Source organism: Tamandua tetradactyla, chromosome 5, assembly GCF_023851605.1.
Source record: "Tamandua tetradactyla isolate mTamTet1 chromosome 5, mTamTet1.pri, whole genome shotgun sequence".
NCBI lineage: Eukaryota > Metazoa > Chordata > Mammalia > Pilosa > Myrmecophagidae > Tamandua > Tamandua tetradactyla.
In genome coordinates, this window is record NC_135331.1 from 78,032,445 (window position 1) to 78,049,147 (window position 16,703).

Genomic DNA, 16,703 nt, shown 5'->3' on the forward strand with positions numbered 1-16,703 from the left:
TCATGCAATGTTATATTATTCAGCTGTAAAAAGAAAAGAAGTGCTGAACGTGGTACAACATGGATGGACCTTGAAGACATCATGTTGAGTGAAATAAGCCAGACACAAAAGGACAAGTACTGTATGATTTCCTTATATGAAACACTTAAAATAAGTAAATTCATAAAGACAGAAAGCAGAAGAAAGGTTACAAAGAGTAGGGAGAGGTTGGAATGGATTATGAATTTTGGTTTGGGATGATGAACATAGTCTGGTAAAAGCTACACAATATTTTCAGTGTACTTAATGTCAAACAATTGTCTACTTAACGTGGCCGAAAGGGTTTTTATATTATGTACAGGTTACCACAATTAAAAATAAATATATTTTTTAAAAAATGCTAAGTGATTAAGGGCTTATATGTATACTAAAAACTTACACATATTGCTAAAGGAGCAAAAAAGGTAAGGGTGCACTCAGTGGTAGAATGTTCGCTTTCCATGCAGGAGACCCAGGTTTGGTTACTGGACCATGTGCCAAAAAAAAAATAAAAATAAAAATACAATAATAATAAATAAAAAAGGGTATAAAATAAAGGAAAAAAACTAAATTGACCTTTGGCTCTTTTTGTTACCTATCATAACAGTGATTCTTAAGTTTGTGGGAAACTAAATTTGGGGGGTTTTGGACAGAACTTTATATTTACTTTATTTCATTTAATCATTTTAGAGTCAGTCTTTTATAAATGCATATGAAAACTTTTTTTTGGATTCTAGTTCATCACTGCATTTATATGCAGTACTCTCATAGCAGCAGTTTTGTTCTTCCATTACTCAACTTGTCAGCAGTGTATCTCTACTCCATCCAGGCCATTCAGAAAAATCTTGGCACTGCAGGGCTATGCAGAGAGCCCTTTAGCAACTTACTGCATTAATTAGTTAGCACCTTTTGGGTGCAACTGACATTGCGTCCTGTTTCTTCTGTTGCCCTTATTAATTTTTAATTATATTTATCCATTTGTTTTCTGTCTCAGGGAGGATATATATTTCTTCTGATTATAGGCCTACCATACGACCTGAACATATTAGGCACTCACGTATTTATTGAATTGTTGACTGATTAGTATTGCCATCTAACCCATATTTCATCTTTGAAATATGAAGGAACATTTGTTTCTTGGATGGTAAGATGCCATCTGAGCCTACGAGAATAGATTTTAGGAGAGGGGAGGAACTCCAGACATAGCATGAACAAAGACAAATCTTTCTGACATCTATTATGACTGAAATTCATTTAATGAGAGATTAAAACTTTTCATTCCACAGTGACAGCTGAGGTTTATATGCAAAATTTCCTTGAGAGCAGTTACATAGCTGAAATATAGTAACCCTAATTTACTTAGGAACCGCCAGATCTTTCCCTCTTCCTGGTGGAAATGGCTTATAAGTGACTGGTGATCCATCCAGACCTCCGGGAGCCAGAGTAATGTAGAAAGGATCTAGAAATGAAATTTTGCATTAGTTTTTCCAGCTGGGTTGATTAAATACTGGCTGGGGGAGGATTTGAAGAGCAGTATATTCATAATCACACATGCCTTACAAAGGGAATTTATTAAGCTTTGTTTGAGTTTATAGTTTTGTAGCATGTTCAAATTCCTGCTGGAGATTTGTTGAGTAAGTATTACTGGTCTTTTCCCTTGTTTTGCAACAAGCCCATAATGCATATTGTCTCATCGTGTGGAATGGCATAATTCAAATTAAATTTCTTTGTTTTGTAGCAATAGCAAATATTTGTTGCCGGTGTAAACACCAAAAGTATCTAACTTTCCTACCTGCTATTGAAACGGTTTGAAATGGTTATTTAAATATTTCTTTAACATTGAATAAAAATGAGAAGAGCTGTAGTTTTTAGCAGTCTACAATTAAAGACATCTTGTCTACCCTGGCCTTAATACTCAAACATTTTTTTATCTTCAATCCGTATTAAACTTTTATACAGTACATTTTCTTATATTGTAATCTGATTTATCTCAGAATATCACAGAATACTTATATGAATAAACATGTGTAAAGCATTGTAATTTAATATTTCTAGCTCCTGTTCGACACAGTGGCGATCATGGGAAAAGAATGTTTATCATCAAACCTTCTGGATTCTATGATGCACGTTTTTTGAAATTAGTGGTAAGTTTAAAATTTTTATTGAGCTGAACTCTTTGCATACAAATAAGATTTTTTTTGTTGCCTATTTATAAAATATCTTTCATTTCATTAGATTTTATTTTGTAAATTCATATTTCTTTCCTCAGAAGATTATGAGATAGTGCAGTAAGGTCTGATTTGTTTTAATCTCTTTTTAAATGAGTTAACCTTCCCTTCTTTTTTTAAAAAAAAAAGATTCATGATCATTGGAGATAAAATTTGAGCCCTTATTTTCTTCCCAATATAATGAGTTTTTAAAATATAAAGTGTGCTTCATGCTCTAAGAAAAACAAGATTTATAAAGTATGACACTTTGAAGACTGATTCATTTGGGGATAATTATTTCTTTGCTAAAAATTCTTTAAATTACAAAAGAACCATTGAACTACTTCTCTAATAAGGAGCTTCCTTATTTTGAGATACTATTATTTATATGTTGTTCAAGAACATTGATTTCAGAGAGTGAAGCATACTTGTAGTACATTCTTAATTTAGCAGTAAAATTATATTACTATTGAGGGTACTGATAGTATCTTTGTATCTCAAGCCTCTATAAGAGCAAAGTAGAGGCCTAGAAGATAGAAGATTGTCTGGTTGTGCTGTCACTTTTTTTTAAAAGCTATGCATCACCATGAACTCTGGATGCCCAATAGATCTTCTCGTGTCTCTTCCTGTTTTGCTTATTACCCCCCGTTATAGCCTTGGTTGAGTTCCCAGTTTTCTTACTATGATCAACTCAAGTTCTCTACATTGGTTGAAATCACTCTGATACGGAAATTTCTAACCTTCAGTACATTGCTTTACCTAAAAAATAAGAAAACACTGTCAAATACATATTATACTTGTACAGTTCAGTAATTAGGATAAAACAATCTACCTTGCTGAGAATACCATAATTAAGTCAGCAACAATTGAAAGAGGGTGAAACTCTAAGGGAAATGATCTGTTTTGAGTATGTGTCACCAGTGTCACTGATTACTTTGTTTTACCTTGTATCCATCAAAATGCTGATTCCTTCATCTTTTTCATTTCAGTTTGGGTGCAATTGGAAACTAGAGCAAAAGAAAAATCATAGAAATCAATAATTTACTTCTGCATCCTCAGTTTCATGTTTTACAAAAAATATGAAGAAATCACATATGAAGACAATTTAGGGTGAGAAAGAAGAAAGTTTGGAAATGTCATATGAAAAGTTCTTATTTTTTTATCTTAACAGAGATTCTACATTTTGTTGACTGGGATTCCAGTAGCAATTGGCATAACTCTGATAAATGTATTCATTGGTAAGTCCTCCTCTCTCCACCAAATTGGTAAATTAAAAAAGTATAGTACATTAATTTAAAACAATTACAGATTTTATCATGTAAATCTTGAAATAAATATAGTCATAGGAATTTATTTAAAATAACCACTTCTTAATCTGCAATAGCAAATTTTTTTTTTTAAAGCACTTTTTTTCTCCAAAAACTTTCAAGGGTTATCTCTTCTGTATTAGCCTCATAGAAGGCTCCAGAAAGCGTCATCATCGTCTTTCTCTTCCTCATTTTCTAAAACAGGCTTTATCAAGTCTGAGTAAAGGAAGTATAGAGAGACAGAAGGAAGAAAGGTTGGAATATATAAAATTATAATTCTCTGAAAAAGAATGGAATTTTAAATGATAGTAGGCATTAGCTTTTCATGGGGAATTCCGCTTAAAGTGTTCTAATACCTTGAATCCTGAAAAGTTTTCTCTAGTAAGTATAGGGGAAAACAGAGGGAATACTGTGTCTTTTGTTATATCTTATTACATTATTTAAAAATAAAACAGGAAACTCATATAATGTCTATACACAAGGCCATATACACAGAAGACATCTAAAAAAATTTAATGAATAAATACTTCAATGATTTTAAACCATATTGAAGTGAATTTAAAATAGATATTTTCATTAGTTACAAATAAAAGAAAAGGTTCTTTAATACCTTAAGAAATTGGTTTTTTACTTTAATGGTGAAGAATGAATGTTACCTATCCCTGATGTAAAGTTGAACTCCACCATTTTCTTTTACAGGTGAAGCTGAATTAGCAGAAATTCCAGAAGGCTATATCCCAGAACATTGGGAATATTATAAGGTTAATATAAGACATTAATTTACTTCTATTAGATGTCTAACTGATGTTGATGCAGTGATAATATCTTAATTCAGCAATATAGTTTCTTTTATTTTCATTTTTTAGTATCAAGTAGATGATACATTTTTGCAAGCAACTTCTTTTTTTAACTTTTTTTTTTTTTAACATGGGCTGGCATCAGGATACGAACCCAGGTCTCTGGCATGGCAGGCAAGAACTCTGCCACTGAGCCACCATTGCCTGCCCTTTTTTTTTTAACTTTTTATTTTGAAGTACTCTCAAACTTACAGGACAGTTACAAAAATATTAAAAACCACATACAGAGAACCCTAACATATCCCTATACCCTCACATACCCAGATCAACCAATTTTAAACTTTGCCACACATATCATATGTCTATCTCTCCATCAACCTAGATGTTTATCTATCGTCTTCCTATATATTTATCAATCTATTTTCTGAATACTTGAGCAAGATTATGTATCTCATGCTCCTTGGCACTTAATACTGCCTTGTACATTTCCTAAGAACAAGGATATTCACTTATGTAAGTACCTTAAGTACACTTATCAAGTTCAAGAATTTTAACATTAATTAAAGCTTACCATATATATTCCATTTTTTCATATGCCTGAAAACTGTCTTTTGGGCCTTTTCTCCTCTATTGTTAGATCCTATCCAGGATTACCTACTGTGTTTAACTGTCATTGTCTTTTTACTTTCATTCTTTTTCTTTAATTGTGGGACCCTTATATACACATAAGCTTTCCCATTTCAACCACTCCCGACTATAACATCTAATGGGGTTATTCACATTCATAATATTGTGGTACCCTCACCACCTTCCATTACTAAAACTTTCCCATCTTCCCAAACAAAAACCCTACATGCGTTATGCATTAACTCCCCATTCCCTTTGTGCCCATCACCTACCACCCATAACACCCGCCCTTGACAACTTGCACTCTTAATTTTTGCCTCTATGTGCTTGCATATTCTCTGATGTTTTCTTTGTAGTTACCATGGGGCTTATATTAAACATCCTAATCTAATAGGATTTGGATGTGTTTGCCTAGATAACAACTTAATTTCAATGGTACACACAAACTATATTCTTATACTGTCTCCTCACCTTTATGTAGTTCTTGTCACAAATTGCGTAATTATGCATTATAAGTCCAAAGCCACTGATTTCTTATTACATTTTATGCATTTACCCTTTAGATTCTGTAGGAAGTAGAAAGTAGAGTTAACAAACCAAATATACAGTAGTACTGGTGTTTATGTTTATCCATATTATTACTGTTAGTGGAGATCTCTATTTCTTCATACAGCTTCGATCTGTTGTTTAGTGTCCTCTGCTTTCACATGCAGAACTCTCTTTACCATCTCTTATTGGGCCAGTCTGTTGATGACTAAATCCCCCAGCTTTTGTTTATCTAGGAATGTCTTAATTCTGCTACTTTTTTTCTTTATTAGAGAAGTTATACGTTTATAGAATAATCATGCATAAAATATAGGATTCCCATATACCACCCCATTATTAACAACTTGAATTGGTTGTGGAACATTTGTTATAATTGATGATAGCACATTTTTGTACTTGTACTATATTGTATACTTGTACAATATCATTGTAATTGTAACTATAGTCCATATTTTAACTTAAGGTTCACTGTGTAGTGTAGTTGCATGGATTTAAAAAAAAAAGTTTTTTATTCTGTTCCTTACATTTGAAAGGCAGTTTTGCTGGTTATAAAATTCTTGGTTGGCAATTTTTTGCTTGTAGAACTTTTAATATGTCCTCCTACTGTCTTTTTGCTTCCGTGGTTTCTGGTGAGAAATCAGCACTTAATCTTATTGAGGCTTCTTTATGTGACATGTTATGTGACTTTCAGAATTCTTTGTCTTTGACTTTTGGCAATCTGATTATAATGTTTCTCAGTGTGGGTCTATTTGGGTTTATCCTGTTTGAAGTTTGTCAGGTGTCTAGGAGTGTCATGTCTTTCATTATATCTGGAAAGTTTTCAGCCATTATTTCTTTGAACATTCTTTCTACCCCTTTCTCTCTTTCTTCTCATTCTGGGACTCCTACAAGGTGTGTATTGATATTTTTGATGGTGTTCCACAAGTTCTTCAGACTTTGTTCACTTTTCTTCATTCTTCTTTCTGCTCTTCAGACAGGAGGATTTCACTTGTCTTAACTTCAAGTTCGCTGATTCTTTCTTCTGCCAGCTCTAATGTACTGTTAAACTCCTCAAGGAAATTTTTTTTTTCTTCCATGGGCAGGTACTGGGAATTCCGGCATGGCAGGTAAGAACTCTGCCACTGAGCCCTCCCTCCAAGGGAATTTTAAATTTTTGTTAAGTGTGGTCTTCAAGCTCTGTTTGGTTATTTTTCATAATCTCCATCCCTATTGATAATCTCTTTGTGTTCATCTGTTATTTTTCTGATTTCCTTTAGTCCTTTGTCCATATTTTCCTTAGGATCTTTGAGCACGTTTAGGATCATTTTTTTTTTTAAGTCTTTGTTTAGTACGTCCCAGGTCTCACTGATGGTTTCTAATACTTTCATTTTCTCCTTTGCCCTAGCCATCACTTCCTTTTTCTTTGTATGCTTTGTAATATTTTATAGCTGAAATCTGGACATTTTGTTATTTTAAAGTGTTATCGCTGCAATTTAGACTCTGTGGTACCTTTTCCTTAAGATTTTATCAAGCTAGTGTTCTAACAAAGCTCACTTTGAATGCCAGAAGCTAACAGGAAAAAAAGAAAGAAAGTAACGGAAAAACCCCTGACCTTTCTCAGTCTGTGAAGATTGATTTGTATAACTGTTCTCCTCTAAAGCTTATCCATACAGTGGGTGTTAGTTTGCAAGCTGCTGGAATGCCATAAGGCAGAACTGGAACAGCTTTTAAAAGGGAATGTAATAAGTTACAAGCTTACAGTTCTAAAGAAGTGAAAGTTTCCAAACTAAAGCATCCAGGGAGAGATACCTTAATTCAAGGAAGCCCGATGTGTCTGCAACACCTCTGTCAACTGGGACATTACACTGGTTCCTTGCTTCTGGGCTCCATTTCCTTCAACCTCTCTTCCTGTGGGGGTTCTTCACTTTGCTTCTCTGGGGCTTGCTTTCATCTCTTGGCTTCCCTTGGCTCTCTCCAGGTTCTGACTTGCTTCACATCTCATGGTAATATCTGCTGGGCTCCAAGCATCTCCAAACATCTATGTCTCTTCTCCATATGTCTGGATCTGTGTCAGCACTGCTGCGTAGTTTCTGTTAGCTCTGAGGCTTCTATTGTTTCTCTCATTTCTGTCATTCATGTTGCTTCTGGCTCTCTCCAAAATGTTTCCTCTTTTAAAGGATTCCATTAAGCTAATTGAGGCCCACCTGGAATGGATGGAGTCACAGCTCCATCTAATCAAAAGTTAATACCCACAGCTGGGCATACCACATCACTGTGGAGATAATCTAATCAAAAGATTCTAACCCAGAGTATCAAATAGGGGTTAAAAGAAATGGTAGCCCCCACAAGATTGGATTAGGATTAAGACATGGCTTTTTTGGGGTGCATAATACTTTCAAACCAGCACACAGAGTTTAGAAATAGCTCCAGGCCCAGGCATAGAGACCACCCTGATCCTTTCTGCTCAAGTGTCTTTTCTTGGGCATGCACATATAGCCCTAGGAATTCCTCCATTGATACAGATATGAATGTCTCCTCTTCCCTAGGAAAGGGCTGCAGTCCTGCGAAGTGCATTGTGTGTCCTGCAGCCAAGAATCCCTAGCCCCAGTGTTCTGTAGGAGAGTTCAGTGAATTGCCTTCTACACACAGGGCAAGTTTTGGGGTGGCAAGTCCCACAGGCCACTACCAAACAGATTGGACCAGACATACATGCTCTCAGTAGTTATATGATGGTTATTCTGCCCCCTCCAGAACTAGGACTGGATCTACACTGGGATGGTGGGTGACTCCATGCCAAGACAGGAAGAGGAGAGGGATGGACCATCCAGGGTGCCATGAGATCCTGTCACATTTAAATGGCCTTGTTATGGTGCTTGAACAGTTATTGCATTTGTTTTCTGGAGCTTTGAGAGAGGTGTTTCTGGCAGTTCTTGCCAGTTATTCTTTTGGTACTTTATTGCACCGTTTACATTATCTTAAGTTTTACAGGTTTTTAAAGAATGGCTCTGAAATAGGATCTTGGTCTTACAATGTGACAATCAGAATTTATCCTAAGTTCAGTGCCATAGGAAAGATTTTAATTAATTTTAATGAATGCCATTTATTGAGCACCTACTGTTTAGCAAGCACTGCTAAATGTTTTGCAAATATTATCCCATGTAAAAGGTACTATTACTGTCCTACTTTAGAGATGAAGAAACTAAGACTTAAAAGACATTAAATGACCTGTTCAGAAGATGAGGCCAATATTTGAACCCAGGCAGACTTAACTCCAGAGTGTAAGCTGATAGGCATTACACCATACTTTCATGGGTACCTAAACCCGAAATTGATTCCTACTTGTCTTTATAAGTGGTGTAGCATGAGATAGCCCTATCATGTTTTATGTTCTGAATGAATTATATTTCACAAAAGAAATACTTCACATTAAATCTTAAGGTAAGCCATACAATTAGTTTATCTTTACTAACTGGTGAAAGGAGTTCCATTTTGAGTCACTAAAACCTGCGTTTTCTTCCTGAATCTGGCACCTAAGATATTTAGTACAGTGTGATTCGAAAGAGAACAGACTTTTGAGTTAGACCTGGCTTGAGTCCAGAATTTGTCACTTACTAGCTGTTTGTTTATCTATTATAGGATAAAATAGTATCCACTTTCATTAAAATTCTTTAAAATATATGTGAAGTAGTTGGCACACAGTAGGCATTATTTATTGGTTTTCCTAACTGAGATGGTCATTCCAAACAACAGTCAACTAAAAGGGCACAGTATTGTTCAGAAACTGACTAATTTTAAACAAATTTTCTCTCACAGCATCCTATATCAAGATGGATTGCCCGTACTTTCTATGATGCGCCAGAAAAGAATTATGAAAGAACAATGGCTATCCTTCAAATTGAAGCCGAAAAAGCTGACTTACGGTAAAAAAAAAAAGTGGGGAAGAAAATCCTTTTCTAGGGTGGCAAACAAGAATAAAGGTATAAGACTATTCAACTCTTTATGATTTTCTTTGTAAAAGTATGAAAGTAGGAATGAGGGTTGCTGGCTTAGAGTAGAAATTATAAATTGAGATTAAGAAATTATTAGGAGATACTGTCAGATTTTTAAAAATTCTTTTTAAAATACCCTACTGTTTTTTGTATATGCCAAACCACTCCACCACAATTTTTTTCTCTCCCACACCTAATCTCATCATTCGAGGTGGCCATTATTTAATAGTTGTTAATGTATGTTCCTAGAAAAAAAATTTACACATTTAAAATATATTTTATATATCATTTTAAAGATATACAAATGGAATAATCTTATAAACACTGTTCTGCACTTGTCTTTCTTTCATTTGGTATACCTGGGTGATCTTTCTGTAATAGCATTTATCCCATTCTTTTTTTTTTACATGGGCAGGCAGCGGGAATCGAAACTGGGTCTCTGGCATGGCAGGTGAGAATTCTGCCACTGAGCCACCATTACACTGCCCTATCCCATTCTTTTTACTGGCTGTATTATATATTTAATCGGATGAATGCACCTTAATTTTTTTTACCAGTCCCCTATTATTAGTATTTAGGTTCTGTCTTAGTTTGGCAGGCTTCTATGACAAATACCACACAGTGGATTGGCTTAAACAACAAAAATTTTTCATTTATGATTTTGAGATTAGAAATCCAAAATCAAGATGTTGGCAAGGCTTGCTTGTTTCCAGAGTCCGGGACCATTCTAGTGCCAGCTGCCGACAATCCTTGGAGATACTTATCTTGTATCTCTGCCTCCTCTCACATGGCAGTGTCTTCTCCTTTCTGCCTTCTGTGACTTCCAGGATCTCTTTTTAATGTGTCAGTATATGGATTAAGATCCACTCTGATTCAGTTGGCTACCCCTTAACAGCATCTTTACAGTGGGTAGACATCCATGGATTAAGATTAAGAACATGTGTTTGTTTGGGCACATAATTCAGCCTACTACAGATTCTTTTCATGTATTTTGCTATTAATACGTAATGCTGTGGTGAATATCTTCATGTATATGTATATGTATGTATTATTTATTTATTTATTTATTTTGCATGGGCAGGCACTGGGCATTGAACCCGGGTCTCCTGCATGGCAGGCAAGAAATCTGCTGCTCAGCCACTGTTGTACCTCCCCTCATGCATATATTTTTGCATACTTATACAGTATATCTAGAATATGAATTCCTAGCAGTGGCACCAATAAGTCAATGTTAAAGGCTTTCACATTTTGGATAGATCTTGATAAACCCTTCTCCAGAAAGTTGCACCAGTTTTCTTTTTCATCAATGCATGATAAATCATGTATTTCCATACCCTTCCCAGTAATGAAATTTACACTTAAGCATTTTTTTTTTTCTTGGGGTGCATGGTCTGGGAACTGAACCCGCGTCTCCTACATGAAGGGTGAGCATTCTGCCACTGAACCACCTGTGCACCCTCATACTTAAGCATTTTTGATGATAAAGTACTTTAAAAAATATTATCTCATCATTTTAGCTTCTTTGTAAGTTGAGTTGTTTTCCATATTGTCTCTTATTTGTTTGTATTTCTTTCTTGGTACATTACCTGCTATTCAACTGATTTGAACATTAATCAAATTAGTCCCCTTTGTTTTTGTTAAAATATGTTTTCCCAGATTGTCATCTGACTTAACAATGGAGAATTTTTTTGCAACATCAAAGTGTTTTTGTTTCAGATGATAAAAATGTAGTAGTAGCTAACCTGAAAAATTTTTTTTTCTTCATTATTTAAAAAAATTTTATTGTGGTAACATGCTTACATTTTTTAACTTATTAGGTGCCAGTGTTTCAGTCACTTTATGTGTATTTATTCACTTAATTTTTGTCAGGTTTGTCTGGGATTTTTTCATGTTTTCTGACAATGATTGAATAAGTAAATATATAACTCCAAAATTACTTTTTTAATTAAAAAATTTTTTTTTGCATGGGCAGGCTCCAGGAATCAAGCCCAGTGGCAGGCGAGAATTCTGCCACTGAGCCATCTTTGCCCACCCTCCAACATTATTTTTGAGTGTCTGTACATGTTTTCTTTTGCTCCTTTAAAATTTGATCCAATTTGAGATATGTTTTGGAATTAGAAGTGAGCTTTAAATGATAGACAATAAAATGTACCTATTAAGTCCAGTGATGTTTGAGAGAAGTATATACCTGTATAACCACCACCCCAAAAAAGATCATTTTGATCACCCCAAAATGTTCCTATTAGCCTTTTTCCCTTCAGTCAGTCCCTTCCCCTGCTTAGTCCCCTTCCCTGCTGTTGGCCTCAGGATCCCATTGTGATCTGCTTTCTATTCATTATTTTTTGGGTTCTGTAGTTTGTTAAAATTGCTATGATATTCAAAAATATTTAAATGATGAAAAAATATGATTGGCTATGTTTCTTAGATATACAGGTATATGCATATATAGTGAAAATATAAAACTTCATTAAGTAGTTAAGAGCGTGAGCAGTGATATGGCTCAAACTTAATAACAGGACAGTTTTGAATATCAGACAATGCCTTTGAGTTCTAATTAAAGAGACAGATCCTAGAATTTCTCAAGACATATAGAGATCCTAAAGAGTTAAAAACAAAAAAGAAATTAAAAAATCTAAACTTTCACCTCTAAAGGAAAGATACCGGTACTAGAATGGATTGAGGAGTACCTTGCAGATTAAATATATATGCTTAGGTATTTGGAAAACTGAAACATTAAAGAAATATATAAAATAGAAAAGGACCATTTCCTGTAATTCACTCTCCCAGAGAAAACTGTTACTTTTGCTTCTTCAGACTACCATTTTTCCTTTTTATTGTGAAATATAGCATATATTAAAAGAGAGCAGTAAATTTCAAAGTACATTGTAACAAGTAGTTACAGTATAGATTTCAGAGTTTGATATGAGTTGTACTTCCACAATTTGTTTTTTTCTCCTTACTGCTCAAAGACAGTAGAGACTGAAAGAAATATTAGTATAATGATTCAGCAGTCATAATCATTTGTTAAATCCAACTTCTCTGTTATAACTCCATCTTCTCCTTTGATCTTTCTCCCAGTCTTTATGGGTATTTGGACTATGCCCATTCTAACTTTTTCATGTTGGAAAGTACTGTCGATAATATAGGATAGGGAGATGAAACTAGTTTAATGTTCTGCAGAGGCTGGCCTCTCTGGGTTTTAGGACTTACCTGGCCTAGGAACCCATCTGGAGGTTGTAGGTTTCTGGAAAGTAATCATAGTGCATAGAACTTTTGTAGAATCTCAAATAGAACTGTAGGTGTTCTTTAAGGTCAACAGGAATGGTTTTGATTGGGCTTTGGCAAACCGTGGTATTCTACTTTACTAGCTGCTGGAATGTGACATACCAGAAACAGATGGCTTTTAAAAAGGGGAATTTAATAAGTTGCAAGTTTATAGTTCTAAGGCCATGAAAATGTCCCAATTAAAGCAAGTCTATAAAAATGTCCAAATTAAGGCACCAACAAGAGGTTACCTTCACTCAAGAAAGGCCAGTAAAGTTCAGGGTTTCTCTCTCAACTGGAAAGGCACATGGCAAACATGGCGACATTTGCTACCTTTCTCTTCAGGCTTCTTGTTACATGAAGCTCTCCTGAGGACATTTTCCTTCATTTCCAAAGGTCTCTGGCTGTGTGGGTTCTCTGCTTTGTTCTCATGGCTCTAAAAAGTGGACTGTCTCCAAAATGTTTCCTCTATTTTTTTTTAATTTATTTATTAATTAAAAAAATAAAGAAACAAAATAAAACAACATATAATCAGTAATTCACAATATCATTACTTAGTTGCATATTCATCATTTCTTAGAACATTTGCATCGATTTGGAAAAAAATAAAAAGATAACAAAAATAAAACGATAACAGAGAAAAAAAAGTTATACATACCATACCCCTTACCCCTCGCTGTCATTGATCACTAGCATTTAAACTGAATTTATTTTAGCATTTGTTCCCCCTATTATTTATTTTTATTCCATATGTTCTACTCCTTTGTTGACAAGGTAGGTAAAAGGAGCATTAGACACAAGGTCTTCACAATCACACAGTCACATTGTGTCAGCTGTATCATTATTCAGTTCTCCTCAAGAAACATGGCTACTGGAATACAGCTCTACATTTTCAGGCAGTTCCCTCCAGCCTCTCCATAACATCTTGAATAACAAGATGATATCTACTTGATGCATAAGTGTAACCTCCAGGATTACCTCCCGACTCTGTTTGGAATCTCTCAGCCATTGACACTTTGTCTCATTTCCCTCTTCCTCCTTTTGGTCGAGAAGGTTTTCTCAATCCCTTGATGCTAAGTCTCAGCTCATTCTAGGGTTTTTCTCAATCCCTTGATGCTGAGTCTCCGTTCTTTCCAAGATCTCTGTTCCACGTTGCCAGGAAGGTCCGCACCCCTGGGAATCATGTCCCACGTACAGAGGGGTAGGGTGGTGAGACTGCTCGTTGTGTTGGCTGGAGAGAGAGGCCACATCTGAGCAACAAAAGAGGCCCTCTTGGGGATGACTCTTAGGCCTAAATTTTAAGTAGACTTGACCTATCCTTTGCGGGGTTAAGTTTCATATGAACAAACTCCAAGACTGGGGGCTCTGCCTATAGCTTTGGCTGTCCACACTGCTTGTGAGAATATCAAGAATTCAACTTGGGGAAGTTGAATTTCTCCCCATTCTCACCACTCCCCAAAGGGGGCTTTGCAGATACTTTTCCACTCACTGATCGAATCACTCTGGGAAAAATCACTCTGGACAAACCAGCAAACTCTCATGTCCTACCTGAGATTCCAAGTACTTATGGCATTCAATCAAACTATCTACATACGTTATATTAGGAAATGCACTAGTCAAAATATAAATTTTGTAACGTAAACATTTTTTGCTTTAGTCTCACACAGAAGGTGACATTTTAAAATATTAATTACCATCTATTTTCAGTACCCTGCAATAATGACATTCCTTTGTTCTTTCTCATGCAAAAACATTTTTAAAATTGTACCTTGTACATTTCACTATTATTATACACTCTAGGCATTCCTTGATTATACCATCTCAGTCTTTAACATCTATGTTTCTTTCTGATTTCATTTATGTCCTCAGCCCTCCTCCCTCTATCATTCTCACATGCAGCTTCATTCAGTGTTTTAACATAACTATATTACAGTTAGGTAGTATTGTGCTGTCCATTTCTGAGTTTTTGTATCCAGTCCTGTTGCACAGTCTGTATCCCTTCAGCTCCAGTTACCCAATATCTTACCCTATTTCTATTCCTGATGGTCTCTGTTACGAACAAAATATTCCAAGTTTATTCACTAATGTCAGTTCATATCAGTGAGACTATACAGTATTCGTCCTTTAGTTTTTGGCTAGTCTCACTCAGCATAATGCTCTCAAGGTCCATCCATCCGTGTTGTTACATACTTCATGAGTTTATTCTGTCTTAAAGCTGCATAATATTCCATTGTATGTATATATCACAGTTTGTTTAGCCACTCATCTGTTGATGGACATTTTGGCGCTTCCATCCCCTTGCAATTGTAAATAATGCTGCTATAAACATTGGTGTGCAAATGTCCGTTTGTGTCTTTGCCCTTATGTCCTCTGAGTAGATACCTAGCAATGGTATTGCTGGGTCGTATGGCAATTCTATATTCAGCTTTTTGAAAAACTGCCAAACTGCCTTCCACAGTGGTTGCACCATTTGACATTCCCACCAACAGTGAATAAGTGTGCCTCTTTCTCCACATCCTCTCCAGCACTTGTCATTTTCTGTTTTGTTGATAATGGCCATTCTGGTAGGTGTGATATGATATCTCATGTGGTTTTGATTTGCATTTCTCTAATGGCTAGGGACGTTGAGCATCTCTTCATGTGCCTTTTGGCCATTTGTGTTTCCTCTCCTGAGAGTTGTCTGTTCAAGTCTTTTTCCTATTTTGTAATTGGGTTGGCTGTCTTTTTGTTGTTGAGTTGAACAATCTCTTTATAAATTCTGGATACTAGACCTTTATCTGATATGTCGTTTCCAAATATTGTCTCCCATTTTGTAGGCTGTCTTTTTACTTTCTTGATGAAGTTCTTTGATGGACAAAAGTGTTTAATTTTGAGGAGTTCCCATTTATTTATTTCTTTCTTCAGTGCTGTTGCTTTAGGTGTAAGGTCTATAAAACCGCCTCCAATTGTAAGATTTATAAGATATTTCCCTACATTTTCCCCTAACTGTTTTATGGTCTTAGACCTGATGTTTAGATCTTTGATCCATTTTGAGTTAACTTTTGTATAGGGTGTGAGATACGGGTCCTCTTTCATTCTTTTGCATATGGATATCCAGTTCTCCAGGCACCATTTATTGAAGAGACTGTTCTGTCCCAGGTGAGTTGGCTTGACTGCCTTATCAAAGATCAAATGTCCATAGATGAGAGGGTCTGTATCTGAGCACTCTATTCGATTCCATTGGCCGATATATCTATCTTTATACCAGTACTATGCTGTTTGACCACTGTGGCTTCATAATATGCCTTAAAATCAGGCAGCGTAAGACCTCCAGCTTCATTTTTTTTCCTCAAGATACTTTTAGCAATTTGGGGCACCCTGCCCTTCCAGATAAATTTGCTTATTGGTTTTTCTGTTTCTGAAAAGTAAGTTGTTGGGACTTTGATTGGTACTGCATTGAATCTGTAAATCAATTTAGGTAGAATTGACGTCTTAACTATATTTAGTCTTCCAATCCATGAACACGGTATGCCCTTCCATCTATTTAGGTCTTCTGTGATTTCTTTTCACAGTTTCTTTTAGTTTTCTTTGTATAGGTCTTTCGTCTCTTTAGTTAAATTTATTCCTAAGTATTTTATTCTTTTAGTTGCAATTGTAAATGGAATTCGTTTCTTGATTCCCCCCTCAGATTGTTCATTACTAGTGTATAGAAACACTACAGATTTTTGAGTGTTGATCTTGTAACCTGCCACTTTGCTGTTCTCATTTATTAGCTCTAGTAGTTTTGCTGTGCAGTTTTCCGGGCTTTTGACATATAGTATCATATCATCTGCAAGTAGTGATAGTTTTATGTCTTCCTTTCCATATTTGATGCCTTGTATTTCTTTTCTTGACTAATTGCTCTGGCTAGAACTTCCCACACAATGTTGAATGACAGTGGTGATAGTGGACATCCTTATCTTGTACGTGATCTTAGGGGGAAAGACTTCA

The 16,703-nt window shown here is 35.4% G+C and overlaps 1 protein-coding gene and 1 long non-coding RNA gene across 2 annotated transcripts in view; one reads left to right on the top strand and one right to left on the bottom strand.

Moving 5' to 3' along the window:
- NDUFB5 (NADH:ubiquinone oxidoreductase subunit B5) overlaps positions 1 to 16,703 on the top strand; it is a 59,649-nt gene that overhangs the window by 28,804 nt on the left and 14,142 nt on the right. The window contains exons 2-5 of the mRNA XM_077161136.1: positions 2,074 to 2,162; positions 3,397 to 3,463; positions 4,232 to 4,293; positions 9,295 to 9,401. Coding sequence (XP_077017251.1) covers positions 2,074 to 2,162; positions 3,397 to 3,463; positions 4,232 to 4,293; positions 9,295 to 9,401 — 325 coding nt within the window. The remainder of the gene's footprint in view (positions 1 to 2,073; positions 2,163 to 3,396; positions 3,464 to 4,231; positions 4,294 to 9,294; positions 9,402 to 16,703) is intronic.
- Positions 1,252 to 12,736, bottom strand: LOC143684283 (uncharacterized). The gene is made up of 4 exons (XR_013175950.1): positions 12,681 to 12,736; positions 5,428 to 5,522; positions 3,170 to 3,232; positions 1,252 to 1,477 (listed from the first exon to the last, which is right to left on the bottom strand). It is a non-coding gene; the product is annotated as an uncharacterized LOC143684283 (long non-coding RNA).